The following is a 27,793-nucleotide window of genomic DNA, read 5'->3' on the forward strand; positions in this document are numbered from 1 at the left end:
ACTTTCGTATCGCCAAATTTCGACAGCTGTCAAAATACAACGTCAATTGGACAAAAAGCTTTTATTTATATACTCTTTTCTTTAATTTTTGTTAAGACATTAGTTGGTTTAATAAGAACCCCATCATATTATTGAGATTAGACAAGCAGAAGTTCTGGCTCAAGATCTAGAGTCTAGAACGGCACAGGGTGGACGAAAGCTGAATGCTAAGAAACTCTTAAGCCAGATGGTGAAGTTTTTATTGCCTGATTTTGGGCGCCTTTAGTTAAAACGGCCCATTGAAATTTTACATTACCATTTTGGAGTAAATTATTATAAGACTTACTTGCATTGTTTACCTTTTATCTATTTCTTAACATTATTTTAACAGAACTAACTTAGCAGAAAATGCAAAACAGAAATTACAACTTTAGCAATTCTCAATACATAAATATGAATAAATATAAAATATAAATAAATATTTTTCTTTATTTCAATTTTTAACAGGTTCTAGTTATGTAATTCATAGATGGAATTTGTTATTTTTCAATTTGTTTTTCAATTGATTTATTGCGTAACACTTAGAAAAACTTATAAAAATTGGTATACATTTTCTATCTCTCTTCAAACAATATTTAATTAAATATTTTTCTAACCGATCATTTTTGCAAATTCTCTGCAAACAAGCAAAGAAAATAATGCAAAAAGAATAAGAACCAGCTGCGTAAATTTGCCAATAATCTTTGACTGCGAAAGACCCGGGAATTGAACGCCTATAAAACCCGATGCCCGCCATCAATCTGCAAGCCGCAACCATAAATCCCACGATGAGAGCAGTCAGCATCCTAACCGTCGTCTTTGTCCTGACGGCTTGTCTTCTGAGGAGCAGTGAGGCGGTGACCTGTACCGCTGATCCCACCGTCACTGGCTGCATTAACTGCACCGACAATCCCACGGATGCTGAGTGCGTGGCCGAAGCCGCAGCCACCACCACCACAACGACCACAACGACCACAACCACTGTGGCAACCGATACGGCGACATCAAACAGTACAGTGGCCACCACTAAGTCCTCAAGAAAGCGGAAGATCATTCGTATGAGCAATGTATACTATAAATCCAAACGTCGCATCCGCGTGAAAAGGGGAAGCTCCACCACTGGCAACACTCTCCGCAACCAAAGGCGCAGAAAAAATTCAAAACGTGGCAACGTGAGGAGGGGCAACGGAAACATTCGCGTCATAGTCGTTTAGGTGTGTGGATTCCAATTAAATTATCAAGAAAATAAATACTTGTTAAAAGTATCAAATATTTTGAAAGCTAAGCATTTAGCAGTGTTTTATACGTGCTAGAAAAAGGTGGGGATATAATTAGTTTAAGTCTGACTGTTTCTTCTAATTTTGAAATTAATCATTTTTATATATTTAATTTTATAAAAATTGAATTTAAAAATTAATAATTTTTAAATATTTTAATTTGATGTTTCGAAACTCACTAAGGCTAAAAGTACGTTTATAATAAAAAATGTTTTAAATATTTTACAACATTCACCACAAACAAGAAAGGAAAGCTAACTTCGGGCGGAGCCGAAGTTGATATACCCTTGCAGAATATTCTGTAAATTATATTCTCCAAAATTATTCATATGATGCATTCTTAATACTCATAAAAATCCCAACTTCCTAACTTTACAAACACCAAAGTTATGGCATTTCCAATCGTTCAGTTATATGGCAGCTATAGGATATAGTCGGCAGATCCTTATGAAATGTGGAAGGTCGGATTGATTGGCCAAATATAAAACCTATAGAAAATCCCAACTTCCTAACTTTACAAACACCAAAGTTATGGCATTTCTGATCAATCAGTTATATGGCAGCTAGAGGATATAGTCGGCCGATTCTTATAAAATTTGGTAGGTCAGATTGATTGGAAAAATACAAAACCCATAGAAAATCTTAGCTTCCTAACTTTACAAATACCAAAGTTATGGCATTTCCGATCAATCAGTTATATGGCAGCTATAGGATATAGTCGGCCGATCCCGTTCCGACTTATATACTGCGTGCAAAGGAAAGAAGGGTGTGTGCAAAGTTTCAATTCGGTATCTTTAAAACTGAGAGACTAATTTGCGTAGAAACAGACAGACGGACATGCTTATATCAACTCAGGAGGAGGAGCAAGGGTATAAAAACAGTAATAGTTCTGAACTCAAAAATATGTGAATGCTTTGGGTTAAGGAGTATTAACCTCTTATAAAGTTGCATAATGCCACCTTTCCTCTAACAAAACACAAATACAAATTACTTTCTAAGGCAATCATAGTTAATTTCACAGCAAACATAATAAAAACATGGTTCAATTTTAAACAACTGTGTCAATATTCCGATAGAAATACTTAGTATGCTGTACAGCATACTTTTTGGCAATCAGTTGTTTTGTATTAAATATCTAATATATATGTTAAAACGGAATTCGAAATTTTATTTATTAAGACACGTTTTTTTATACCCTTGCAGAGGGTATTATAATTTCAGTCATAAGTTTGCAACGCAGTGAAGGAGACATTTCCGACCCTATAAAGTATATATATTCTTGATCAGCATCACCAGGAGAGTCGATCTAGCCATGTCCGTCTGTCCGTCCGTCCCCCCTACGTCTGTCCGTCTGACCGTCCGTTTCTACACAAACTAGTCCCTCAGTTTTAAAGCTATCTGCTTGAAACTTTCCCAAAAGTTGTCTTTCTATTGCAGGTAGTATATAAGTCGGAACGAGCCGGATCGGGCGACTATATCATATAGCTGCCATATAAGTGAACGATCGGAAAAGCCATAACGTTGGTGTTTTTAAAGTTAGGAAGTTGGGATTTTCTATGAGATTTATTTTTGGCCAATTAATCCGACCTACCGAATTTCGGATCGGACGACTATATCCTATAGCCGCCATATAACTGATTGGTCGGAAATGCCATAACGTTGGTGTTTTTAAAGTTAGGAAGTTGGGATTTTCTATGAGATTTATTTTTGGCCAATTAATCCGACCTACCGAATTTCATAAGGATCGGACGACTATATCCTATAGCCGCCATATAACTGATTGGTCGGAAATGCCATAACTTTGGTGTTTTTAAAGTTAGGAAGTTGGGACTTTTTATGAGTATTAAGAATGCATCATATGAATAATTTTGGAGAATATAATTTACAGAGTATTCTGCAAGGGTATATCAACTTCGGCTCCGCCCGAAGTTAGTTTTCCTTTCTTGTTTTTATTAAGAATTGGCTGTTGATCAATAATAATTGATTTTAGACTATAATACGTAAAACATTACACTCTTGTGAATCATCCTGAGCGTTTCCAATGGAAACTACATAGATTAATCATACGAATTTGGAAGAGATCCGAGTATTTCTTTTGATCAAATGGCATTTAATGAAGTATTTAAATGGGTATTTATTAAATAATTAATATAATGTAGGATACGGATGCTAACATATACCAATTCTGAGATATATTAATGTCGTCGATCTCAGAATTTAGGTTTTATAAAAATCGGACGACTATATCGGAAAATATATCCAATGTGTTTTACGCATCGAAATCGAAATATAATATAAAGTATTTAAATTTTTTAACAGCTGCAGGGGTATTTAAACTTCGTCTTTCTTTAATTAGAGTAAGAAATCCAAATATGTGTATTTACATTTTTCTTCAACTTTATTACTTTGATTAACAATTTTCTCAGAGACCTTAATTTCTAAACAGCCACAACACGGACATTTCCGTTACCACGTCGGCTACTGTTGTTGCCACGCCTGCCATTGTTGTTATTGCGTCTCTGGTTGCGGTTCTTGTTGGTATTGGTGTTGCGCCGACGATTGTTCCTGCCACTGCGGTTGGTGGAGCGTGTAGTGGTGCTGAGGTGGATGCGACGGGAGACGGAGTAGTTCAGGTCGGTTATACGCACAATCTTGCCGTTTCCGGAGGAACTGCTGGGCGTGGCGGAGGTGCTGGAACTCGTGGATGGCGCCACAGTGGTTGAGGTGGTGGTGGTGGTGGTGGTGGCGGCCTCGGCCACGCATTCTGCGTTTGTGGGATCGGTGGTGCAGTTGATGCAGCCAGTGACGGTGGGGTCAGCGGTGCAGGTCACCGCCTCACTGCTCCTCAAAAGGCAGGTTGCCAGGACGAAGATGGCGCAGCTGATTGTGGCGGCTCTCATTGTGGGTTTGCTGGTTGGGGATTGTTGATTGGTGGTGATGTCGGAGTTTGGAAAGGCTTTTATAGCGGGTCGATCACAGGTGCTCTTCTCATTCAAGGACTATAGGCCAAATGTACGCAGCTGTTTCTACATAGTTTGTTTAGATATGTATGTAGACTCCCAGATTGTTTGCTCAGAATTCGCCAACTATTGGCTGACAAAGATATAACTACTTACGGAGATGAAACGATCTAGTTAAACAAATTTCTTCCAAAAATGTATTTGCTTCACGTTTTGTATTAAAGTTTTTTTTTTAATTTAATTAAGTAATACAATTTCGAGTAAACTTTAATTCACAAAAAGAGTTTATAAATCGATTTATTTATAAATTAAAAAAAAAAACCATTTGTTTTAATTTATAATTAAATCACATTACCTTAAATCACATTATAACTATTAATAATACATTACTGTGAGTTTAAATCATTTATGCTCTAGAATTTTGTTTCTTAGATATGTATTGATTTTTCCCTCAGTGTATTTTTTGTTAGAAGAAGCAGATTTTCGTTATAGAATTATCGAGTTAGAACACTTTTGGCGACAATCGCCTTGAACGCTGTTTGTTGTTGACTATGTACCCACAATATGACTAGTTTCTCCATTATAGGTTGAAGGTGGTTTTATGTGATGTACAAATAGTTACCTTGCACATGACCAATTTGGTTTAACATTTTTTTGCAGAGATTTCGTCCTAGTTCAGAAGAAGTCAATGAAAATATTTTGTAATTAACTAGTGAAGTTCTATAAATGTATTTTATTTAGTTTAAAAATAACCAACACAACGTTGTGTTATAGAAGACATTAAATATAGGCAAAGGTCGGCAAACCCAATACAAAAAGGTAAAAAATTGGAATTCAAATGAAAGGCTTTGAATCCTTCTTTAGTGTGCGGCACTTCTCCTTTGGGCACGCCTCCTTTGAGCCCCTTTCCGGGCCGCCCTCCTCTTCCTTCTGGCGGCCGCGCTTCAGTCACTAGAACTGTTTTTTGGATAAGCTGATCGGAGCTGGAGCGACTGGACCGACCGATGAGGTTGCTGTGGTGGGTCCTGCTGGAGTGGTGGATTCTGCTTTCGTCGTCGTTGTCGCCGTGGTGTCTGTTCTTGACGAAGTGCGGGTCGTCTCTGCCTCTTTCATGCACTCTGCGTCGGTGGGATTAACTGTGCACCGAAACGATTCCACACAAGAGGATCGATGTAACTCTCATTTTGCTGCTAATAGTTTTCTCGGGTGATGACACGGGCTTATATAGTGATTCAATCTTATGGGTTCGAAGTGGAGTCAAAGAATACTAGCAAATTTACACAACAGTTGTTTCTCTATGTCCATTGTGATGATTTGTCTTAAAAATCGTGCAGGAAGATGATAGTCCAAATGTTTATATCAGGCTATTGATTGATGGTATTGACAGATGGTGCTCCATCTAAAAACTACTCCCAAAATTATCCAGCTGTTCCTGTCGAATTTTTTGTTATTTGTCCGGATTGTTTGCGCAGCACTCACCGCGATTGGGTCAGATATTGGCGAACAACTGAGTGTTTTTAGGAGGGAGATATAAAATTCTTTAAAATACATTGGCGATTTTGTGCAGACTATTTTTTATCCGCTTTTGTCGCTTGAGACACCCTATTTATGGCTTTATATTTTAACAACAAAATATAAACTAAAATAAAATATGTCTTAAAATGGGTTTTGAAATGCACTGTTAGGATTTATTGTATTTACTGAGATTAAAAGCATACAAATTTTAAAAGATCATTTTTTTCAACTTTCAAATTAAAAACTTTTACCTCGTTAAGATTACCAATGGACGGGTCGATTTTTCTATTCCTTGCGCTTCTGACGTCCACTCTCGTCAGCTGTCCTACTGGGTCTCTTTTCCTTGGGGTCCGTTATTTTAGCTTTTAGATCTTCTTTATCTTTTAATCTTTTTAGGTTTTTTAACTTTTTAAGCTTTTTTTAGGTTTTTTAGATTTTTTTTAGGCTTTTTAGGTTTTTTAGGTTTTTTAAGTTTTTTAGGTTTTTTAGGTTTTTTAGTTTGGGCCGTAGTTGGGGCCGCAGTGGTGGGTGCAGTTGGGTCCTTAGCTGTGTCCTTAGCTGTGTCCTTAGTTGGGGCCGTAGTTAGGGTCGTAGTTGGAGCCGGAGTTGTGACCGTAGTTGGGGCCGGCGTTGTGACCGGAGTTGTGACTGTAGTTGGGGCCGGAGTTGTGACCGTAGTTGGGGCCGTAGTTGGAGCTTCAGTTGTAGCCTCAGTTGGAGCCGCAGTTGAAGCTTCAGTTAGAGACTCAGTTGGGGTCACAGTTGGGGCCGCAGTTGGGGCCTCAGTTGGGGCATCAGTTGGGGCCGCAGTTGGAGTTTCAGTTGAAGCCACAGTTGGGGCCGCAGTTGAAGCTTCAGTTAGAGACTCAGTTGGGGTCACAGTTGGGGCTTCTGTTAAGACTTCAGTCGGAGAAGCCACCCCAAAAATGACCAAAAACAACAAGCTCCACAAAAAGAAAGCCCTCATCTTATGCTTGCAGCGAGGTGTATACATCTTATGTGTAATAATTTTCAGTTGTAGATGCATCGCCTTATATAGCTGAACGATAACTGTTTGCTTAGATCTTTTCTGAATAGATCCGAATTTATGCAGCTTGCTTTTTGTTAGACACAAATATATTTCCAATTAGTATATTTGCGTAGAACGGGGAGTAAATAAATGTGTTTCAGCTAAAAATATGCGTTGATAGAATTGCTCCAAATTGCTATCAGCGAGTTAAAATCACTCATTTGAGTGAATATATTTTAATACAAATTAAATGAGATTTGCCCAGCTCTTCAATTGTTTGCTAGTGCATAGTTTTTTTTTTTAATTTTATAATTATCATGACGTCACATCTTACACCGAAGCGAAGCGAGAACAATGAATCATTTATATTGTGATCCGCTGACCATTTCTGATTTTGAATTAGCTGAGTCTGAGCTGATCATCGCACGGTAAAGGCATGGATATATCAAGCTGTCTGCTGCTGTGTCTGGGATTTATTTCAATGTCTAATGTTGTGGTACAACTGTTAACAAATATCTAAAGAGTCCAAAATTCTGAATCTCTTTTCAGTTTACAATCTGCATCCCGCCAAATCACTGCATTGAAGATGTGAGTATGATATTGTTTTGTGGTATAATTGTTATACCCGTTACTCGTAAAGTAAAAGGGTATATTGTATTCGTGCAAAAGTATGTAACAGCTAGAAGGAAGCGTTTCCGACCCTATAAAGTATATATATTCTTGTTCAGGATCACTAGCCGAGTCGATCTAGCCATGTCCGTCTGTCCGTCTGTCCGTCTCTCCGCCTGTCTGTCCGTCTGTCTGTCCGTATGAACGCTGAGATCTCGGAAACTATAAAAGCTAGAAGATTGGCATTTTGCATGTAGATTTTAGGAGTTCCTACGCAGCGCAAGTTTGTTTCAAACTGGTGCCACGCCCCCTCTGACGCCCACAAGCCACAAGCTGTGGCCACAGTTTTGATGCTATTATGAAAATTTTAATTGATATGTATTTGTTTCGTCAATACCTATCGATTTGCCTAATAAAAGTTTGCCACGCCCACTCTAACGCCCAAAAACCTATTAAACGCTTAGCCTGGCTAGCGCCTACATTTCCGCCTTTCATGACCCGTGGTAGCGCCATCTAACGGATGACTTTGGAACAGCTGGCCAAGGTGATCAACAGAGTCAACGTTAATTCTCGATAAGGATTTATATTAAAGGAAATTGCGATGGTTTTCATTTGTCAATACCGAACTATATCCCAAGAACTATGCAAATCAAATCAAGTTAGCCAAATTGGAGGTCTGAGTCAAACAATGGCGTATGTGTGTATGTATGTAAGCATATACATATGTATGTATTTACATTGTACACAGTTGCAATTGCCCGGCAAAGATAACTCCTTTCAAAGAAAGCTATTCGCTATACCCGTTACTCGTGTTGTGCAAACATTTAGACTTTAATATACATAATACTATTTAAGAATGTATGTGTTTATCCAATATAAGTACATATGTATGTTTAATATTTCTAGTCAATTTATTGCACTCAAAAACATAAACATAAACACAGCTGCTGGTGCAGGACAAAAGCTGCCTGCGCTAAAGCAGCGCTGGTGCTGATGCTCGTGCTGTAAAGCTGCCAGCTCTAAGAGATCGCCAAATTCAAATTGATAATTTGAACTTTTTTAGCTGAGTAACGGGTATCTAATAGTCGAGGCACTCGACTTTACCGTTCTCTCTTGTTTTTATTCGCTATCGTCGCTTTAGACACCCTATTTATGGCTTTATATTTTAACAACAAATTATAAACTAAAATAAAATATGTCTTAAAATGGCTTTTGGAATGCACTATAAGGATTTATTGTATTTACTGGGTTTAAAAACATAAAAATTTTAACAGATCATTTTTTTCAACTTTCAAATTGAAAACTTTTACCTCGTTAAGATCATTTTTCTTTTCTTTGCGGTTCTGACGTTTCTTCTCGGCAGCTTTCCTACTGGCCGCCCTTTTGTTTCTGATTCTTCTTCATGTCCTTTTCCTGTTTTCCTTTCCGCTCTTTTTCTGGCTTCCCTTTTCCGTGCTTCCCGTTTCCGTGCTTCCCTTTTCCGTGCTTCCCTTTTCCGTGCTTCCCGTTTCCTGGGTGCCCGTTTCCTCGGTGCCAGTGCTTAGTTGGGGCCTTAGTTGTGGCCGTAGTTGTGACCGTAGTTGGGGCCGTAGTTGGAGCTTCAGTTGGGGCTTCAGTTGGGGCCTCAGTTGGAGCCTCAGTTGGGGCCTCGGTTGGGGCTTCAGTTGGAGCTTCAGTTGGGACCTCGGTTGGGGCTTCAGTTGGAGCTTCAGTTGGAGCTTCAGTTGGGGCTTCAGTTGGAGCTTCAGTTGGAGCCTCAGTTGGGGCATCAGTTGGGGCATCAGTTTGGGCATCAGTCGGAGAAGCCACCCCAAAAATGACCAAAAACAACAAGCTCCACAAAACGAAAGCCCTCATCTTATGTTCGCAGCCAGGTGTATACATCTTCTGTGTAATAATTTTCAGTTGTAGATGCAACGCCTTATATAGCTGAAAGATAACTGTTTGCTTAGATCTTTTCTAAATAGATCCGAATTTATGCAGCTTGTTATTTGTTAGACACAAATATATTTCCAATTAGTATATTTGCGTAGAACGGGGAGTAAATAAATGTGTTTCAGCTAAAAATATGCGTTGATAGAATTGCTCCAAAAAACTCATTTGCTATCTGCAAGTTAAAATCACTCATTTGAGTGAATATATTTTAGTGGAAATTGGTAGCTAGCGTGTGAGATTTGTCCAGCTCTTCAATTGTTTGCTAGTGCATAGTTTTTTTTTAAATTTTATAATTATCATGACGTCACATCTTACACCGAAGCGAACCGAGAACAATGAGCGGGAATATTTCATATTCATATCTCTCGCATTTATATTGCGATCCGCTGACCATTTCTGATTTTGAATTAGTTTAGTCTGAGCTGATCATCGCACGGTAGAACCATGAATATATATTAAGCTGTCTGCTGCTGTGTCTGGGATTTATTTCAATGTCTAATGTTGTGGTAAGCGCTGATAACAGATATCTAAAGAGACCAAAATTCTAAATTTATTTTCAGTTTACAATCTGCATCCCGCCAAATCACTGCATTGAAGATGTGAGTATGATATTGTTGTATGGTATAATTAGTTTTTGTAGGAACGATTCACCTAAATGTTTTATTTTTGTTTAGCATTGGCTTACAAATTTAATAAGACTTTCACAAATTTTAAACAAGTATTTTTTTGGGAATTTTAATGGAGTATAAATTGTCAATAATTAGAGTCGGGCACAATTAACATATTTTTTAATACTCTGCTGTTTCTGCCCGTTTTTTATTTTCCAAGGGAAACATTTAAACATAGTTTATATTTAGTTTACTATAAATCAATAACAACAATTTATTTGTACTAAATTAAACTTAAAAACAAAATTAATAAATAATGCAAATCATTTATTACTTTTTTCATGACTAAATACGCAATTTACTGCCGATACCACAGATGGAGGAGAGCGATGTCAAAACACAATTCGACTATGTCCTGGGAAAATATGAGGATCTGGAAATGAAAGTGCCGGGCAAACCAGTTGGGTGAGATGAACTTTCGCCAGTGGATGGTGGCTTTGGTATGGTGGCTCGCTAATTGGCTTTTCATTTCCCCGTCGACAGTTTGCATGGCAAAGTGGTTACGCATGGCGAGGCGGAGGAGCAGCACTTGGTGTTCCAGTACATGGACAATACACCGCATGACATCATCCAGACGTGTGCGTTCGTGGGCAAGCGGACTCCCGGCGAGTGCGAGACCATCCGGACCTATTGCTCGGCCTTCCTGAGCCGCCTGCCACGCCCCTTGCTGGAGCGTCAGCCCATTGCCGTTTGCGAGGATGGGGTGCGGGTGGTGGAGGAGGAACCGGAAACGGAAGCGGAAGACGACCCCGATGCGGATGCTCAGGCTGATCCGCAGCAGGACCAGCCGGAGACGACAACAGCCGAGCCGGCTAGGTCCAAATTGATGGAGTTCTACTGACCCACGTCACCGGTTGGTTTTTTAGTATATTAACTCTTTAACTGACAGTTCTAAATTAAGTACATAAGTAGGTGTCATTTATTTGATTAAATGAGATTGATTTATGTGCTTAAATCGTTAAAGAATTTGCTATTTGTAAAATTTCTGTAAGCTGTATTTTCAAAGATGTTTTAGGTCTTTACATCAATATCTTTTTTTTTAGAGCATACTGTTGGTATTTAAGAAAGTAACAACAATTTTTATACTTACGTCTTACTCCATTTTTTTTGCAAAATACTAAAAAATGTCAATAATCAATATATATTTAATTACCGAAATATTATATAACAAAATCAAAACAAATTTAATTGAATTTAAATTTTTAAAGAAAGATTTAAGGAACTAAACTAGTTGATACATAGCAGTACATAGGTAATCTTCGAGGTAACTCACTAAAGTTAGGTAAGTTTATAATGAACAAGAAAGGAAAGCTAACTTCGGGCGGAGCCGAAGTTGATATACCCTTGCAGAATATTTTATAAATTATATTGTCCAAAATTATTCATATGATGTATTCTTAATACTCATAAAATGTCCCAACTTCCTAACTTTAAAAACACCAAAGTTATGTCATTTCCAATCGTTCAGTTATATGGCAGCTATAAGATATAGTCGGCCGATTCTTATGAAATTTGGTAGGTCGGATTTATTAGCCAAAAATAAAACCCATAGAAAATCCCAACTTCCTAACTTTACAAACACCAAAGTTATGGCATTTCCGATCAATCAGTTATATGGCAGCTATAGGATATAGTCGGCCGATCCCGGCCGTTCCGACTTATATACTGCGTGCAAAGGAAAGAAGGGTGTGTGCAAAGTTTCAATTCGATAGCTTTAAAACTGAGAGACTAGTTTGCGTAGAAACAGACATACGGACAGACGGACAGACAGACGGACAGACGGACAGACGGACAGACGGACATGGCTATATCAACTCAGGAGGTGATCCTGATCAAGAATATATATACTTTATAGGGTCGGAGATGTCTCCTTCACTGCGTTGCACACTTTTGACCAAAATTATAATACCCTCTGCAAGGGTATAAAAACAGTATTAGTTTGAATGCTTTTGGTGAAGGAGTATTAACCTCGTATATAGTTGTATAATGTTACCCATTTCTCTAACAAAACACAAATAGAAATAACTTTCTAAGGCAATCGTTTATAATTTCTCAGCAAATATAATTAAAACACGTTCAAATTTTAAACAACTGTGCCAATAATCCAATAGTAGTCAACCGCTATAAAGACCTTTTCTGCTCTTAATAAAATGAACTACATTCAGCAATTGGGTTTTAGCGCTTTAATAGGCGTTTTGTTCAAGAAAGGAAACAACCCCTTAGAAATACTTAGTATTGTGTACAGCATACTTTTTGGCAACCAGTTGTTTTGTATTAAATATCTAATATATATGTTTAAACGGAATTCGAAATTTTATTTGTTAAGACACGTTTTATTTTTATTAAGAATTGGCTGTTGATCAATAATAATTGATTTTAATACGTAAAACATTACACACTCGTGAATCATCCTGAGCGTTTCCAATGGAAACTACATAGATTAATCATTCGAATTTGGAAGAGATCCGAGTATTTCTTCTGATCAAATGGCATTTAATGAAGTATTTAAATGGGTATTTATTAAATAATTAATATAAAGTAGGATACGGATGCTAACCACTCAACAGGAAAATAACATTATAATTCCATTGCTTTTATAACATATACCCATTCTGAGATATATTAATGTCGTCGATCTCAGAATTTAGGATTTAAAAAATCGGACGATTATATCAGATAGCTGCAATAAAAACGATCGAAAAATGTATCGAAAAATCCATCCAAGGTTTTTAAGCTTCGAAATCGAATTATAAAGCATTTAACTTTTTTAAAAGCTGCAGGGGTATATAAACTTCGGCTTACTTTAATTAGAGTAAGAAATCCAAATATGTGTATTTACATTTTTCTTCAACTTTATTACTTTGAATAACAATTTTCTCAGAGATCTTAATTTTTAAACAGCCACAACACGGACATTTCCGTTACCACGTCGGCTACTGTTGTTGCCACGCCTACCATTGTTTTTATTGCGTCTCTGGTTGCGGTTCTTGTTGGTATTGGTGTTGCGCCGACGATTGTTCCTGCCACTGCGGTTGGTGGAGCGTGTAGTGGTGCTGAGGTGGATGCGACGGGAGACGGAGTAGTTCAGGTCGGTTATACGCACAATCTTGCCGTTTCCGGACGAACTGCTGGGCGTGGCGGAGGTGCTGGAACTCGTGGATGGCGCCACAGTGGTTGAGGTGGTGGTGGTGGTGGTGGTGGCGGCCTCGGCCACGCATTCTGCGTTTGTGGGATCGGTGGTGCAGTTGATGCAGCCAGTGACGGTGGGGTCAGCGGTGCAGGTCACCGCCTCACTGCTCCTCAAAAGGCAGGTTGCCAGGACGAAGATGGCGCAGCTGATTGTGGCGGCTCTCATTGTGGATTTGCTGGTTGGGGATTGTTGATTGGTGGTGATGTCGGAGTTTGGAAAGGCTTTTATAGCGGGTCGATCACAGGTGCTCTTCTCATTCAAGGACTATAGGCCAAATGTACGCAGCTGTTTCTACATAGTTTGTTTAGATATGCATGTAGACTCCCAGATTGTTTGCTCAGAATTCGCCAACTATTGGCTGACAAAGATATAACTACTTACGGAGAAGAAACGATCTAGTTAAACAAATTTCTTCCAAAAATGTATTTGCTTCACGTTTTGTATTAAAGTTTTTTTTTTAATTTAATTAAGTAATACAATTTCGAGTAAACTTTAATTTACAAAAAGAGTTTATAAATTTAATTATTTATGTTTAAAAAAAAACCTTTTGTTTTTATTTATAATTAAATCACATTACCTTAAATCACATTATAACTATTAACAATACATTACTGTGAGTTTAAAGCATTTATGCTCTAGAATTTTGTTTCTTAGATATGTATTGATTTATCCCTCAGTGTATTTTTTGTTAGAAGAAGCAGATTTTCGTTATAGAATTATCGAGTTAGAACACTTTTGGAGATAATCACCTTGAACGCTGTTTGTTATTGACTATGTACCCACAATATGACTAGTTTCTCCATTATAGGTTGAAGGTGGTTTTATGTGATGTACAAATAGTTACCTTGCACATGACCAATTTGGTTTAACATTTTTTTGCAGAGATTTCGTCCTAGTTCAGAAGAAGTCAATGAAAATATTTTGTAATTAACTAGTGAAGTTCTATAAATGTATTTTATTTAGTTTAAAAATAACCAACACAACGTTGTGTTATAGAAGACATTAAATATAGGCAAAGGTCGGCAAACCCAATACAAAAAGGTAAAAAATTGGAATTCAAATGAAAGGCTTTGGATTCTTCTTTAGTGTGCGGCACTTCTCCTTTGGGCACGCCTCCTTTGAGCCCCTTTCCGGGCCGCCCTCCTCTTCCATCGATCGTATTGACAGATGGTGCACCATCTAAAAACTACTCCCAAAATTATCCAGTTGTTTCTGTCGAATTTTGTGTTATTTGTTTTGCGATTGTTTGCGCAGCACTCACCGCGATTGGGTCAGATATTGGCGAACAACTGAGTGTTTTTAGGAGGGAGATATAAAATTCTTTAAAATACATTGGTGCACACTAATTTTTATCCGCTATTGTCGCTTGAGACACCCTATTTATGGCTTTATATTTTAACAACAAATTATATACTAAAATAAAATATGTCTTAAAATGGGTTTTGGAATGCACTGTAAGGATTTATTGTATTTACTGAGATTAAAAACATAAAAATTGTAATAGATAATTATTTTCAACTTTCAAATTGAATACTTTTACCTCGTTAAGATCGATTTTTCTTTTCTTCGCGGTTCAGACGTTTCTTCTCGGCAGCTTTCTCACTGGCCGCCCTTTTCTTTCTGATTCTTCTTCATAGATGTCTTTTTCCTTTCTGCCCTTTCCCTGTATGATCTTTCCCTAGCTGCTTTTCCTTGGCATCCCTTTTCTTGGCTTCCTTTTGCTCGTCCCTTTTTGCTTTCCTGGCTGCCCTGGCCGCTCTCCTGGCCGCTCTTCTGGCTGCTTGATCTCTCTTTTTCTTGGCTTTTTCCTTACGCAGGTCTTCAGTTGGAGCCTTAGTTGGGGCCTTAGTTGTGGCCTTAGTTGTGGCCTTAGTTGTGGCCTGAGCTGTGTCCTTAGTTGGGGCCTTAGTTGTGGCCTTAGTTGTGGCCGTAGTTGGGGCCGGAGTTGTGACCTAGTTGGGGCCGGTGTAGTTGGGGCCGGACTTGTGACCGTAGTTGGGGCCGGAGTTGTGACCGTAGTTGGGGCCGGAGTTGTGTCCGTAGTTGGGGCCGGAGTTGTGACCGTAGTTGGGGCCGGAGTTGTGACCGTAGTTGGGGCCGGAGTTGTGACCGTAGTTGGGGCCGGAGTTGTGACCGTAGTTGGGGCAGGAGTTGTGACCGTAGTTGGGGCCGGAGTTGTGACCGTAGTTGGGGCCGGAATTGTGACCGTAGTTGGGGCCGGAGTTGGAGCTTCAGTTGGAGCGTCAGTTGGGGCTTCAGTTGGGGCCGGAGTTGTGACCGTAGTTGGATCTTCAGTTGTAGCCTCAGTTGGGGCCGCAGTTTGGGCTTCAGTTGAAGGCTCAGTTGGGGCCGCAGTTGGAGCTTCAGTTAGAGCCTCAGTTGTGGCCTCAGTTGGAGCCGCAGTTGAGGCTTCAGATGGGGCATCAGTTTGGGCATCAGTCGGAGAAGCCACCCCAAAAATGACCAAAAACAACAAGCTCCACAAAACGAAAGCCCTCATCTTATGTTCGCAGCCAGGTGTATACATCTTCTGTGTAATAATTTTCAGTTGTAGATGCAACGCCTTATATAGCTGAAAGATAACTGTTTGCTTAGATCTTTTCTAAATAGATCCGAATTTATGCAGCTTGTTATTTGTTAGACACAAATATATTTCCAATTAGTATATTTGCGTAGAACGGGGAGTAAATAAATGTGTTTCAGCTAAAAATATGCGTTGATAGAATTGCTCCAAAAAACTCATTTGCTATCTGCAAGTTAAAATCACTCATTTGAGTGAATATATTTTAGTGGAAATTGGTAGCTAGCGTGTGAGATTTGCCCAGCTCTTCAATTGTTTGCTAGTGCATAGATTTTTTTTAAATTTTATAATTATCATGACGTCACATCTTACACCGAAGCGAAGCGAGAACAATGAGCGGGAATATTTCATATTCATATCTCTCGCATTTATATTGCGATCCGCTGACCATTTCTGATTTTGAATTAGTTTAGTCTGAGCTGATCATCGCACGGTAGAGCCATGGATATATCAAGCTGTCTGCTGCTGGGTCTGGGATTTATTTCAATGTCTAATGTTGTGGTAAGAGCTGATAACAGATATCTAAAGAGACCAAAATTCTAAATTTATTTTCAGTTTACAATCTGCATCCCGCCAAATCACTGCATTGATGATGTGAGTATGATATTGCTTTATAGTATAATTATTTTTTGGTTGGAATGATTCACCTAAATGTTTTATTTTTGTTTAGTATTGGCTTACAAATTTAATAAGACATTCACAAATTTTAAACGAGTATTTTTTTGGGAATTTTAATGGAGTATAAATTGTCAATAATTAGAGTCGGGCACAATTAACATATTTTTTAATACTCTGCTGTTTCTGCCCGTTTTTTATTTTCCAAGGGAAACATTTAAACATAGTTTATATTTAGTTTACTATAAATCAATAACAACAATTTTTTTGTACTAAATTAAACTTAAAAACAAAATTAATAAATAATGCAAATCATTTATTACTTTTTTCATGACTAAATACGCAATTTACTGCCGATACCACAGATGGAGGAGAGCGATGTCAAAACACAATTCGACTATGTCCTGGGAAAATATGAGGATCTGGAAATGAAAGTGCCGGGCAAACCAGTTGGGTGAGATGAACTTTCGCCAGTGGATGGTGGCTTTGGTATGGTGGCTCGCTAATTGGCTTTTCATTTCCCCGTCGACAGTTTGCATGGCAAAGTGGTTACGCATGGCGAGGCGGAGGAGCAGCACTTGGTGTTCCAGTACATGGACAATACACCGCATGACATCATCCAGACGTGTGCGTTCGTGGTCAAGCGGACTCCCGGCGAGTGCGAGACCATCCGGACCTATTGCTCGGCCTTCCTGAGCCGCCTGCCACGCCCCTTGCTGGAGCGTCAGCCCATTGCCGTTTGCGAGGATGGGGTGCGGGTGGTGGAGGAGGAACCGGAAACGGAAACGGAAGCGGAAGACGACCCCTATGCGGATGCTCAGGCTGATCCGCAGCAGGACCAGCCGGAGACGACAACAGCCGAGCCGGCTAGGTCCAAATTGATGGAGTTCTACTGACCCACGTCACCGGTTGGTTTTTTAGTATATTAACTCTTTAACTGACAGTTCTAAATTAAGTACATAAGTAGGTGTCATTTATTTGATTAAATGAGATTGATTTATGTGCTTAAATCGTTAAAGAATTTGCTATTTGTAAAATTTCTGTAAGCTGTATTTTTAAAGATGTTTTAGGTCTTTACATCAATATCTTTTGTTTTAGAGCATACTGTTGGTATTTAAGAAAGAAACAACAATTTTTATACTTACGTCTTACTCCATTTTTTTTGCAAAATACTAAAAATGTCAATAATTAATATATATTTAATTACCGAAATATTTATATAAATTTTTTATTATCTAACAAAATCGAAACAAATTTAATTGAATTTACATTTTTAAAGAAAGATTTAAGGAACTAAACTAGTTGATACATATCAGTAAATAGGTAATCTTCGAGGTAACTCACTAAAGTTAGGTAAGTTTATAATGAAAAATGTTTGCAATATTTTACAACATTTGCTCAAAAAAACAGTATTAGTTTGAATGCTTTTGGTGAAGGAGTATTAACCTCTTATATAGTTGTATAATGTTACCCGTTTCTCTAACAAAACACAAATAGAAATAACTTTCTAAGGCAATCGTTTATAATTTCTCAGCAAATATAATTAAAACACGTTCAAATTTTAAACAACTGTGCCAATAATCCAATAGTAGTCAACCGTTATAAAGACCTTTTCTGCTCCTAATAAAATGAACTACATTCAGCAATTGGGTTTTAACGTTTTAATAGGCGTTTTGTTCAAGAAAGGGAACAACCCCTTAGAAATACTTAGTATTGTGTACAGCATACTTTTTGGCAACCAGTTGTTTTGTATTAAATATCTAATATTTATGTGTAAACTGAATTCGAAATTTTATTTGTTTGTTTTTATTAAGAGTTGGCTGTTGATCAATAATAATTGATTTTAATACGTAAAACATTACACACTCGTGAATCATCCTGAGCGTTTCCAATGGAAACTACATAGATTAATCATACGAATTTGGAAGAGATCCGAGTATTTCTTTTGATCATTTTTGGCATTTAATGAAGTATTTAAATGGGTATTTATTAAATAATTAATATAATGTAGGATACGAATGCTAACATATACCAATTCTGAGATATATTAATGTCGTCGATCTCAGAATTTAGGTTTTATAAAAATCGGACGACTATATCAGATAGCTGCAATAAAAACGATCGAAAAATGTATCGAAAAATCCATCCAAGGTTTTTAAGCATCGAAATCGAATTATAAAGCATTTAACTTTTTTAAAAGCTGCAGGGGTATATAAACTTCGGCCTCTTTTAATTAGAGTAAGAAATCCAAATATGTGTATTTACATTTTTCTTCAACTTTATTACTTTGAATAACAATTTTCTCAGAGATCTTAATTTCTAAACAGCCACAACACGGACATTTCCGTTACCACGTCGGCTACTGTTGTTGCCACGCCTGCCATTGTTGTTATTGCGTCTCTGGTTGCGGTTCTTGTTGGTATTGGTGTTGCGCCGACGATTGTTCCTGCCACTGCGGTTGGTGGAGCGTGTAGTGGTGCTGAGGTGGATGCGACGGGAGACGGAGTAGTTCAGGTCGGTTATACGCACAATCTTGCCGTTTCCGGACGAACTGCTGGGCGTGGCGGAGGTGCTGGAACTCGTGGATGGCGCCACAGTGGTTGAGGTGGTGGTGGTGGTGGTGGTGGCGGCCTCGGCCACGCATTCTGCGTTTGTGGGATCGGTGGTGCAGTTGATGCAGCCAGTGACGGTGGGGTCAGCGGTGCAGGTCACCGCCTCACTGCTCCTCAAAAGGCAGGTTGCCAGGAGGAAGATGGCGCAGCTGATGGTGGCGGCTCTCATTGTGGATTTGCTGGTTTGGGATTGTTGATTGGTGGTGATGTCGGATTTCGGAAAGGCTTTTATAGCGGGTCGATCACAGGTGCTCTTCTCATTCAAGGACTATAGGCCAAATGTACGCAGCTGTTTCTACATAGTTTGTTTAGATATGTATGTAGACTCCCAGATTGTTTGCTCAGAATTCGCCAACTATTGGCTGACAAAGATATAACTACTTACGGAGATGAAACGATCTAGTTAAACAAATTTCTTCTAAAAATGTATTTGCTTCACGTTTTATATTAAAGTTTTTTTTTAAATTTAATTAAGTAATACAATTTCGAGTAAACTTTAATTTACAAAAAGAGTTTACAAATTTAATTATTTATGTATAAAAATAAACCTTTTGTTTTTATTTATAATTAAATCACATTACCTTAAATCACATTATAACTATTAATAATACATTACTGTGAGTTTAAAGCATTTATGCTCTAGAATTTTGTTTCTTAGATATGTATTGATTTATCCCTCAGTGTATTTTTTGTTAGAAGAAGCAGATTTTCGTTATAGAATTATCGAGTTAGAACACTTTTGGAGATAATCACCTTGAACGCTGTTTGTTATTGACTATGTACCCACAATATGACTAGTTTCTCCATTATAGGTTGAAGGTGGTTTTATGTGATGTACAAATAGTTACCTTGCACATGACCAATTTGGTTTAACTGTTTTTTGCTGAGATTTCTTCGTAGTTCAGAAGAAGTCAATGAAAATATTTTGTAATTAACTAGTGAAGTTCTATAAATGTATTTTATTTAGTTTAAAAATAACCAACACAACGTTGTGTTATAGAAGACATTAAATATAGGCAAAGGTCGGCAAACCCAATACAAAAAGGTAAAAAATTGGAATTCAAATGAAAGGCTTTGAATTCTTCTTTAGTGTGCGGCACTTCTCCTTTGGGCACGCCTCCTTTGAGCCCCTTTCCGGGCCGCCCTCCTCTTCCATCGATCGTATTGACAGATGGTGCACCATCTAAAAACTACTCCCAAAATTATCCAGTTGTTTCTGTCGAATTTTGTGTTATTTGTTTTGCGATTGTTTGCGCAGCACTCACCGCGATTGGGTCAGATATTGGCGAACAACTGAGTGTTTTTAGGAGGGAGATATAAAATTCTTTAAAATACATTGGTGCACACTAATTTTTATCCGCTATTGTCGCTTGAGACACCCTATTTATGGCTTTATATTTTAACAACAAATTATATACTAAAATAAAATATGTCTTAAAATGGGTTTTGGAATGCACTGTAAGGATTTATTGTATTTACTGAGATTAAAAACATAAAAATTTTAATAGATAATTATTTTCAACTTTCAAATTGAATACTTTTACCTCGTTAAGATCGATTTTTCTTTTCTTTGCGGTTCAGACGTTTCTTCTCGGCAGCTTTCTCACTGGCCGCCCTTTTCTTTCTGATTCTTCTTCATAGATGTCTTTTTCCTTTCTGCCCTTTCCCTGTATGATCGTTCCCTAGCTGCTTTTCCTTGGCATCCCTTTTCTTGGCTTCCTTTTCCTCGTCCCTTTTTTCTTTCCTGGCTGCCCTGGCCGCTCTCCTGGCCGCTCTTCTGGCTGCTTGATCTCTCTTTTTCTTGGCATTTTCCTTACGCAGGTCTTCAGTTGGAGCCTTAGTTGTGGCCTTAGTTGTGGCCTTAGTTGTGGCCTTAGTTGTGGCCTGAGCTGTGTCCTTAGTTGGGGCCTTAGTTGTGGCCTTAGTTGTGGCCTTAGTTGTGGCCGTAGTTGGGGCCGGAGTTGTGACCGTAGTTGGGGCCGGAGTTGTGACCGTAGTTGGGGCCGGAGTTGTGACCGTAGTTGGGGCAGGAGTTGTGTCCGTAGTTGGGGCCGGAGTTGTGACCGTAGTTGGGGCCGGAGTTGTGACCGTAGTTGGGGCCGGAGTTGTGACCGTAGTTGGGGCAGGAGTTGTGACCGTAGTTGGGGCCGGAGTTGTGACCGTAGTTGGATCTTCAGTTGTAGCCTCAGTTGGGGCCGCAGTTTGGGCTTCAGTTGAAGGCTCAGTTGGGGCCGAAGTTGGAGCTTCAGTTAGAGCCTCAGTTGTGGCCTCAGTTGGAGCCGCAGTTGAGGCTTCGGATGGGGCATCAGTTTGGGCATCAGTCGGAGAAGCCACCCCAAAAATGACCAAAAACAACAAGCTCCACAAAACGAAAGCCCTCATCTTATGTTCGCAGCCAGGTGTATACATCTTCTGTGTAATAATTTTCAGTTGTAGATGCAACGCCTTATATAGCTGAAAGATAACTGTTTGCTTAGATCTTTTCTAAATAGATCCGAATTTATGCAGCTTGTTATTTGTTAGACACAAATATATTTCCAATTAGTATATTTGCGTAGAACGGGGAGTAAATAAATGTGTTTCAGCTAAAAATATGCGTTGATAGAATTGCTCCAAAAAACTCATTTGCTATCTGCAAGTTAAAATCACTCATTTGAGTAAATATATTTTAGTGGAAATTGGTAGCTAGCGTGTGAGATTTGCCCAGCTCTTCAATTGTTTGCTAGTGCATAGATTTTTTTTAAATTTTATAATTATCATGACGTCACATCTTACACCGAAGCGAAGCGAGAACAATGAGCGGGAATATTTCATATTCATATCTCTCGCATTTATATTGCGATCCGCTGACCATTTCTGATTTTGAATTAGTTTAGTCTGAGCTGATCATCGCACGGTAGAGCCATGGATATATCAAGCTGTCTGCTGCTGGGTCTGGGATTTATTTCAATGTCTAATGTTGTGGTAAGAGCTGATAACAGATATCTAAAGAGACCAAAATTCTAAATTTCTTTTCAGTTTACAATCTGCATCCCGCCAAATCACTGCATTGATGATGTGAGTATGATATTGCTTTATAGTATAATTATTTTTTGGTTGGAATGATTCACCTAAATGTTTTATTTTTGTTTAGTATTGGCTTACAAATTTAATAAGACATTCACAAATTTTAAACGAGTATTTTTTTGGGAATTTTAATGGAGTATAAATTGTCAATAATTAGAGTCGGGCACAATTAACATATTTTTATTCTTAGGTTATATTATTTTAAAAAAAAAAAAATATATTATTTTAAAAAAAAAATAATTTTTTTTTTTTTTAATATTTTTTAAAATTTAAAAAAATTAAAAAAAAAAAAAAAATTATTTTTTTTTTAAAAAAAAAAATTTTTTTTTTTTTATTTAAAAAAAAAAAAAAAAAAAAAAAAAAAAAAAAAAAAAAATAATTTATTTTAAAAATTTAAAAAAAAATATTTTTTTTTTTAAAAAAAAAAAAAAAAAAAAAAAAAAAATATTAAATTTAAAAAAAATTAATTTTTTTATTTTTTATACTCTGCTGTTTCTGCCCGTTTTTATTTTCCAAGGGAAACATTTAAACATAGTTTATATTTAGTTTACTATAAATCAATAACAACAATTTTATTTTTACTAAATTAAATTTAAAAAATAAATTGATAAATAATGCAAATCATTTATTACTTTTTTCATGACTAAATACGCAATTTACTGCCGATACCACAGATGGAGGAGAGCGATGTCAAAACACAATTCGACTATGTCCTGGGAAAATATGAGGATCTGGAAATGAAAGTGCCGGGCAAACCAGTTGGGTGAGATGAACTTTCGCCAGTGGATGGTGGCTTTGGTATGGTGGCTCGCTAATTGGCTTTTCATTTCCCCGTCGACAGTTTGCATGGCAAAGTGGTTACGCATGGCGAGGCTGAGGAGCAGCACTTGGTGTTCCAGTACATGGACAATACACCGCATGACATCATCCAGACGTGTGCGTTCGTGGTCAAGCGGACTCCCGGCGAGTGCGAGACCATCCGGACCTATTGCTCGGCCTTCCTGAGCCGCCTGCCACGCCCCTTGCTGGAGCGTCAGCCCATTGCCGTTTGCGAGGATGGGGTGCGGGTGGTGGAGGAGGAACCGGAAACGGAAGCGGAAGCGGAAGACGACCCCTATGCGGATGCTCAGGCTGATCCGCAGCAGGACCAGCCGGAGACGACAACAGCCGAGCCGTCTAGCTCCAAATTGAGGGAGTTCTACTGACCCACGTCACCGGTTGGTTTTTTAGTATATTAACTCTTTAACTGACAGTTCTAAATTAAGTACATAAGTAGGTGTCATTTATTTGATTAAATGAGATTGATTTATGTGCTTAAATCGTTAAAAAATTTGCTATTTGTTGAATTTCTGTAAGCTGTATTTTTATATCCTTATAATTTTGGTCAAAAGTGTGCAACGCAGTGAAGGAGACATTCTGACCCTATAAAGTATATATATTCTTGATCAGGATCGCGTCCTAAGTTTATATAAGCATGTCCGTCTGTCTATTTCTACGCAAACTAGTCTCTCAGTTTTAAAGATGTCGCATTGAAACTTTGCTCACACCCTTCTTTCCTTTGCACGCAGTATATAAGTCGGAACGGCCAGGATCGGTCGACTATATCCTATAGCAGCCATATAACTGATTGATCGGAAATGCCATAACTTTGGTGTTTGTTAAGTTAGGAAGTTGGGACTTTCTATAAGTTTTATATTTGGCCAATCAATCCGACCTACTAAATTTTATAAGGATCGGCGAACTATATCCTATAGCCGCCATATAACTGATTGATCGGAAATGTTATAACTTTGGTGTTTTTAAAGTTAGGAAAATTTATGAGTAAATGAATGCATTAAGAATGCATCATATGAATAATTTTGGAGAATATATTTTACAGAATATTATGCAAGGGTATATCAATTTCGGCTTCGCCCGAAGTTAGCCTTTCTTTCTTGTTAAAGATGTTTTTAGGTCTTTAAATCAGTATCTTTGTTTAGAGCATACTGTTGGTATTTAAGAAGGTAACAATAATTTTTAAAATTACTACTTACTCCATTTTTGTTGCAAAATACTTGTTGCGAAAATAAGCTGGTTTTTACAGTGCCGTACATTAAATTAAACTCCAATTCCGGTAAAGTAAATTTATTTCAGCCGCTCTTCTCCGTGGTGCAGCGGCGACGACAACGACGACTCTTAAAAATTCTGCAAATGTTAATTTTACACTTGATCTTAAATTTACGTAGATTTTCTTACCCTAGCCCTTCGCTTTTATATTCACAACTGAACTTAATATAGAATCGACAATCTCACCAAATTCTTTATGTACGCTCTGCTAGCGTGGTGAATAAGAGCGACTCAGAGAATTTACAGCTAAAGGAGCCGTATGCAAAAGGGAATAGGTTAAAAGGAAATAGAAGTAGCAACTTCGCAAACATGATCTCACTGCTGGGTTTCAGCTGTTGTCGAATTCCGCAACAATACTACAAAAATGTCAATAAAAAATATATATTAATTACCGAAATATTAATTTTTTATCATTTAACAAAATAGAAACAAATTGAATTGAATTTATATTTTTAAGGAAATATCTAAGGAACTGCGCTACATAGAAACTTTGCGTTAAAAAACGCAGCCTAAAAGTAGGCTTTCCCCAACTGTCTACTAACATTTCCCTTTGGCCACTTAATGTCACGTCTTCCCAAGATTGAGTTAGGAAGCTCTGACAGCAACAACTATGCGGCTTTTAGCTAAACAACTGACGGTCGAAAGAAAAGACCAGGCTAAGTCCGGCGCCTGCGCTGATCCCACAGTGCACAGAGGAAGGTAGATTTTAGTGGGGACTTAAGAAATTCAAGCTTCAAAAAAATTAACAAGTAGTAAATAAAAAAACAAAATAACTTTCTTATTACTTATAAAAAATCAAATTTTTAAAAAAATATATAAGTAAAACAAATTCACCTGATTAAAGGTATTAAATTAACAGTTCTTTCCCCATAAAAAATCAAAATAAAGTGCATAAAATTACTCAAGGTAGTGGTTCCTTAAAAATAAACTGGTTTTTATATGCATACGAATGTATTTTTAGTAATGCCTAAGCATTCTTTTTATAGATTTTCAATGCAATTTGTAGTTGTTTATGTTTTTTTTTTTAATTTTTGGATATTCCATGGAAATTTATATTAACTTGGCTAAATGACAAGAACGTTCATTGAATTTCTGAGCCACTGTAAGCCACACAAATGCGTGAGAGAACTCTCTCTTCTTAAAAGAATGAGAAATGGAGAGAGTGGCTTGCGCCAAATAACAGTAAACAAAGCCCAGCTGCTTTTGCTAGCGGTATCGTTTAATTTCAGTTGTTAACGGGGCGCCAAGGCGAACTGGAGCAGCGAAAACGGAGCGCGGGAGTTGGCACAAAAGCTCTACACCGCTGCAGACCCACAATAAACTCGGAAAAAGAGAGTGCGGAGAAAGAGAGAGCGTACGCAGAGAGAGTACCTGAGAGAGAGAACCTAAAGAGAGGGAGACTTTCCGAGATAGGTTGTTATTTGGCGACAGTCCCCGCACAGAATTATCTGCTCAGTGCTAAAGTTGTACTCGTGCTGCGTAGCTCGTGTGGGCAAGGCCGTTCCTCGACACGCCCACCCACCGCCCCGCGCGCCCCTAGCCACGCCCCCCAGCTGGTAGCAGCAGCTGCTTTTCAGTGAAGTGCGTGCGCGGTACGCGTTTCGTTTCGCGGCAACGGAATTGCCGCCGGTTAATAAAAACGTCCTGTGCAAAGACGAAATAAATATGTGTATATCACCACTTTTTGCATAATACTAAAACTAAAACTAAACATTTAAGCGGTAATATACTATTTACTGTCGCGCTATCCCCATCCCCTTTTATCAACGAAGCGCCAGCCAGTCCGCGTTATCAGCAAACGGACCGCGACAAAAACACAAAAACATACTGTAAAATACACAAAAAATAAATAAAAACAAAAATGAAAAGAAAATGCATTTGAATGCGTGAGTGTATGTTTAGGTGAGTATTAGCTTTACAAGTGTGTCTGCCTGTGTGTGTGTGTGTGTGGGGCCTCCGGCTCAGCTGAGTGCTGAGTAAACAAACAAAAACCCAACCAAAGCCAAACACAAATACCACCACAAATATCATTTATACCAGCACTAGACTCACCCACACACCCTCACGCAATTATTAGCGTTCCCCAAATCCCCCAGAAATGTGCGAATTATGAAATATTTTACCCTTGAATGTCATACGTATTAGAATTAGCGGCAGGGGGCTTCACAGCGTTACTTTTTAGCAACTTTTGAATTCCCCTATTATAGTGGGGAGCCAGGGTATGATTACTTTCTGAAATAGTTTCCACACACCTAGATATTGAAGCTATGATTAAAGTGTTTATTGTAATAATCGAACCATAAACAAAGCCTTCCTGTTCAAAGTGCTTTATATATTAATTCAAAATTATCTTTATTTATTTTAGTTTGCGAGATTTATTTTTGTATACATATGTAATTCTGTATTATGATAACTCATAACTAAAAAACTTATGTTTAATTTAAACAAAATTTCTCATAGAGCAGCAAATATTTCCATTTGCTTACTTATTGGACATTTACTATGTCGTAAATTACAAAGAGAAAAACATTTTTAACGATTTAAGTTTTACTTACCATGCCTTAAATATTTGTGTTTCGTATAGATACTTAGGTTTTTTTTAATTGGCATATATACAACTTTGTATCTTACTAAACATTCTACTTGGAGGATCTAAAGTGTATCACAATATACTCAAACTAAACATTTTGTAAAATATTTTAATCAATTTGTGTATCGGAATTTGCTACCGGGTATCATAAAGTCGGCACCCTTGACCACAAAAATGTTGACAGAATTTTTTTTGGATTGCCCCATTGGGAATCTAAAGCAACAACTCCGTATGGCCCAAAAACTTTCCTGTGACGTGCGATGCCTAACGCAAATTATTCGAGAGCTGCTTCAACGCATTTTGCCACTTTTATTCTCGCGCGCAATTTTCTTCTCGACCGCCCTTTTGGAGACTCGCCAAAGTGTCTGTGAAATCCATTAAGTTTTGTTTTCGTTTTTTATGAACAACATTGACTTTGTCAACGGTTCGGTCGCCCATCATCCCTGGGAGCCACTGCCCTCCTCCATCCACACGCACTTTTTCAAACAGCAACTGTCTGAGCAAGTCTTTTATTTTATTTTAATGCCCTCACTTTGCCACTCCTCGGCAGCTTCCCTTTTGGAGGATTTTTTACAAAAACATTGTCAAATTTATTGACTCACTTTCGTCTTTGTATTATCCGGCTTTATCCGTCTGCTGTTTTCTCTTTGTTGGCTATATCCCCGCGAACGAACGTGACAAGTTATTTCAAATTGAACAGGAGCTTTAAGGGTCATAAACTTAGCTCTTGACAACTTTCGAGAACTCCAATTACGTTAATTATCGGTCTGGTAAAGTAATATGCGGGTGTAATTTTCTTGAAAAGCACTTTGTAGATTATTAAGAAACTATTTCGGCTTTGTTGTAATATTCCTGAGAACGTAGAAGTAAAACTTGTCTTGGCTCAACTAGCTAGGAAAGTATGATATTTTTCATATATTTGAGGTGTTGTCTTCTATTATAGTTTTAATTCAACGAGAAAGATAATTGGTTTGAAAGTTCTTCATTTTATCGTGTTTCTTTTAAGGGAAAACTGAAGTCAATTAAAAACACTAATATATGT

At 37.9% G+C, this 27,793-nt stretch overlaps 10 protein-coding genes across 11 annotated transcripts in view; 5 read left to right on the forward strand and 5 right to left on the reverse strand.

Annotated features, from left to right (window-relative positions):
* The first annotated feature begins 806 nt into the window (after positions 1 to 806).
* LOC123037508 (merozoite surface antigen 2) lies at positions 807 to 1,232 on the forward strand. The gene has a single exon (XM_044458560.1). It carries the CDS (start codon positions 807 to 809, stop codon positions 1,230 to 1,232), a length of 426 nt encoding a protein of 141 aa, XP_044314495.1.
* A 2,501-nt stretch (positions 1,233 to 3,733) lies between these two features.
* LOC123037509 (protein new-glue 1-like) lies at positions 3,734 to 4,195 on the reverse strand. Its single transcript, XM_044458561.1, has one exon. The coding sequence runs from the start codon at positions 4,193 to 4,195 to the stop codon at positions 3,734 to 3,736; it is 462 nt and encodes a 153-aa protein (XP_044314496.1).
* Positions 4,196 to 7,215: 3,020 nt separating this feature from the next.
* Positions 7,216 to 10,832, forward strand: LOC108041496. Its single transcript, XM_044458686.1, has 4 exons — positions 7,216 to 7,272; positions 7,329 to 7,367; positions 10,308 to 10,396; positions 10,475 to 10,832. Exons 1-4 carry the CDS (start codon positions 7,216 to 7,218, stop codon positions 10,830 to 10,832), a joined length of 543 nt encoding a protein of 180 aa, XP_044314621.1.
* A 2,052-nt stretch (positions 10,833 to 12,884) lies between these two features.
* LOC123037510 (protein new-glue 1-like) lies at positions 12,885 to 13,346 on the reverse strand. Its single transcript, XM_044458562.1, has one exon. It carries the CDS (start codon positions 13,344 to 13,346, stop codon positions 12,885 to 12,887), a length of 462 nt encoding a protein of 153 aa, XP_044314497.1.
* Positions 13,347 to 15,133: 1,787 nt separating this feature from the next.
* LOC123037511 (hyphally regulated cell wall protein 1-like) lies at positions 15,134 to 16,205 on the reverse strand. The gene is made up of 2 exons (XM_044458563.1): positions 16,195 to 16,205; positions 15,134 to 15,410 (listed from the first exon to the last, which is right to left on the reverse strand). Exons 1-2 carry the CDS (start codon positions 16,203 to 16,205, stop codon positions 15,134 to 15,136), a joined length of 288 nt encoding a protein of 95 aa, XP_044314498.1.
* LOC123037523 lies at positions 16,204 to 17,273 on the forward strand. The gene is made up of 4 exons (XM_044458645.1): positions 16,204 to 16,260; positions 16,318 to 16,356; positions 16,743 to 16,831; positions 16,910 to 17,273. Exons 1-4 carry the CDS (start codon positions 16,204 to 16,206, stop codon positions 17,271 to 17,273), a joined length of 549 nt encoding a protein of 182 aa, XP_044314580.1.
* Positions 17,274 to 18,696: 1,423 nt separating this feature from the next.
* Positions 18,697 to 19,158, reverse strand: LOC108039035 (protein new-glue 1). The gene has a single exon (XM_017115936.2). The coding sequence runs from the start codon at positions 19,156 to 19,158 to the stop codon at positions 18,697 to 18,699; it is 462 nt and encodes a 153-aa protein (XP_016971425.2).
* Positions 19,159 to 20,624: 1,466 nt separating this feature from the next.
* Positions 20,625 to 21,371, reverse strand: LOC123037512 (proteoglycan 4-like). The gene has a single exon (XM_044458564.1). It carries the CDS (start codon positions 21,369 to 21,371, stop codon positions 20,625 to 20,627), a length of 747 nt encoding a protein of 248 aa, XP_044314499.1.
* A 505-nt stretch (positions 21,372 to 21,876) lies between these two features.
* LOC123037525 lies at positions 21,877 to 23,369 on the forward strand. The gene is made up of 4 exons (XM_044458664.1): positions 21,877 to 21,953; positions 22,008 to 22,046; positions 22,730 to 22,818; positions 22,897 to 23,369. Exons 1-4 carry the CDS (start codon positions 21,894 to 21,896, stop codon positions 23,258 to 23,260), a joined length of 552 nt encoding a protein of 183 aa, XP_044314599.1. The 5' UTR covers positions 21,877 to 21,893; the 3' UTR covers positions 23,261 to 23,369.
* Positions 23,370 to 25,415: 2,046 nt separating this feature from the next.
* LOC108046396 (cGMP-specific 3',5'-cyclic phosphodiesterase) overlaps positions 25,416 to 27,793 on the forward strand; it is a 46,975-nt gene continuing 44,597 nt past the window's right edge. For both annotated transcript variants that reach the window (XM_044458461.1, XM_044458462.1), the window contains exon 1: positions 25,416 to 26,063. The gene's annotated coding sequence lies outside the window, so the exon portion shown is untranslated. The remainder of the gene's footprint in view (positions 26,064 to 27,793) is intronic.

The sequence above is a fragment of the Drosophila rhopaloa genome, unplaced genomic scaffold (genome assembly GCF_018152115.1).
Source record: "Drosophila rhopaloa isolate 14029-0021.01 unplaced genomic scaffold, ASM1815211v1 contig_167, whole genome shotgun sequence".
Lineage (NCBI taxonomy): Eukaryota > Metazoa > Arthropoda > Insecta > Diptera > Drosophilidae > Drosophila > Drosophila rhopaloa.

What these genes read in the sequence shown, in the direction of transcription:
- LOC123037508 (XM_044458560.1), top strand. Translation starts at nt 807, where the DNA reads ATGAGAGCAGTCAGCATCCTAACCGTCGTCTTTGTCCTGACGGCTTGT.
- LOC123037509 (XM_044458561.1), bottom strand. Translation starts at nt 4,195, where the DNA reads ATGAGAGCCGCCACAATCAGCTGCGCCATCTTCGTCCTGGCAACCTGC.
- LOC108041496 (XM_044458686.1), top strand. Translation starts at nt 7,216, where the DNA reads ATGGATATATCAAGCTGTCTGCTGCTGTGTCTGGGATTTATTTCAATG. An exon ending in TTATTTCAATGTCTAATGTT is followed by an intron (nt 7,273 to 7,328) that starts GTGGTACAACTG and finishes ATCTCTTTTCAG; the next exon opens with TTTACAATCTGCATCCCGCC. An exon ending in GTGCCGGGCAAACCAGTTGG is followed by an intron (nt 10,397 to 10,474) that starts GTGAGATGAACT and finishes CCCCGTCGACAG; the next exon opens with TTTGCATGGCAAAGTGGTTA.
- LOC123037510 (XM_044458562.1), bottom strand. Translation starts at nt 13,346, where the DNA reads ATGAGAGCCGCCACAATCAGCTGCGCCATCTTCGTCCTGGCAACCTGC.
- LOC123037523 (XM_044458645.1), top strand. Translation starts at nt 16,204, where the DNA reads ATGGATATATCAAGCTGTCTGCTGCTGGGTCTGGGATTTATTTCAATG. An exon ending in TTATTTCAATGTCTAATGTT is followed by an intron (nt 16,261 to 16,317) that starts GTGGTAAGAGCT and finishes ATTTATTTTCAG; the next exon opens with TTTACAATCTGCATCCCGCC. An exon ending in CAAATCACTGCATTGATGAT is followed by an intron (nt 16,357 to 16,742) that starts GTGAGTATGATA and finishes CCGATACCACAG; the next exon opens with ATGGAGGAGAGCGATGTCAA.
- LOC108039035 (XM_017115936.2), bottom strand. Translation starts at nt 19,158, where the DNA reads ATGAGAGCCGCCACCATCAGCTGCGCCATCTTCCTCCTGGCAACCTGC.
- LOC123037512 (XM_044458564.1), bottom strand. Translation starts at nt 21,371, where the DNA reads ATGAGGGCTTTCGTTTTGTGGAGCTTGTTGTTTTTGGTCATTTTTGGG.
- LOC123037525 (XM_044458664.1), top strand. Translation starts at nt 21,894, where the DNA reads ATGGATATATCAAGCTGTCTGCTGCTGGGTCTGGGATTTATTTCAATG. An exon ending in TTTCAATGTCTAATGTTGTG is followed by an intron (nt 21,954 to 22,007) that starts GTAAGAGCTGAT and finishes ATTTCTTTTCAG; the next exon opens with TTTACAATCTGCATCCCGCC. An exon ending in GTGCCGGGCAAACCAGTTGG is followed by an intron (nt 22,819 to 22,896) that starts GTGAGATGAACT and finishes CCCCGTCGACAG; the next exon opens with TTTGCATGGCAAAGTGGTTA.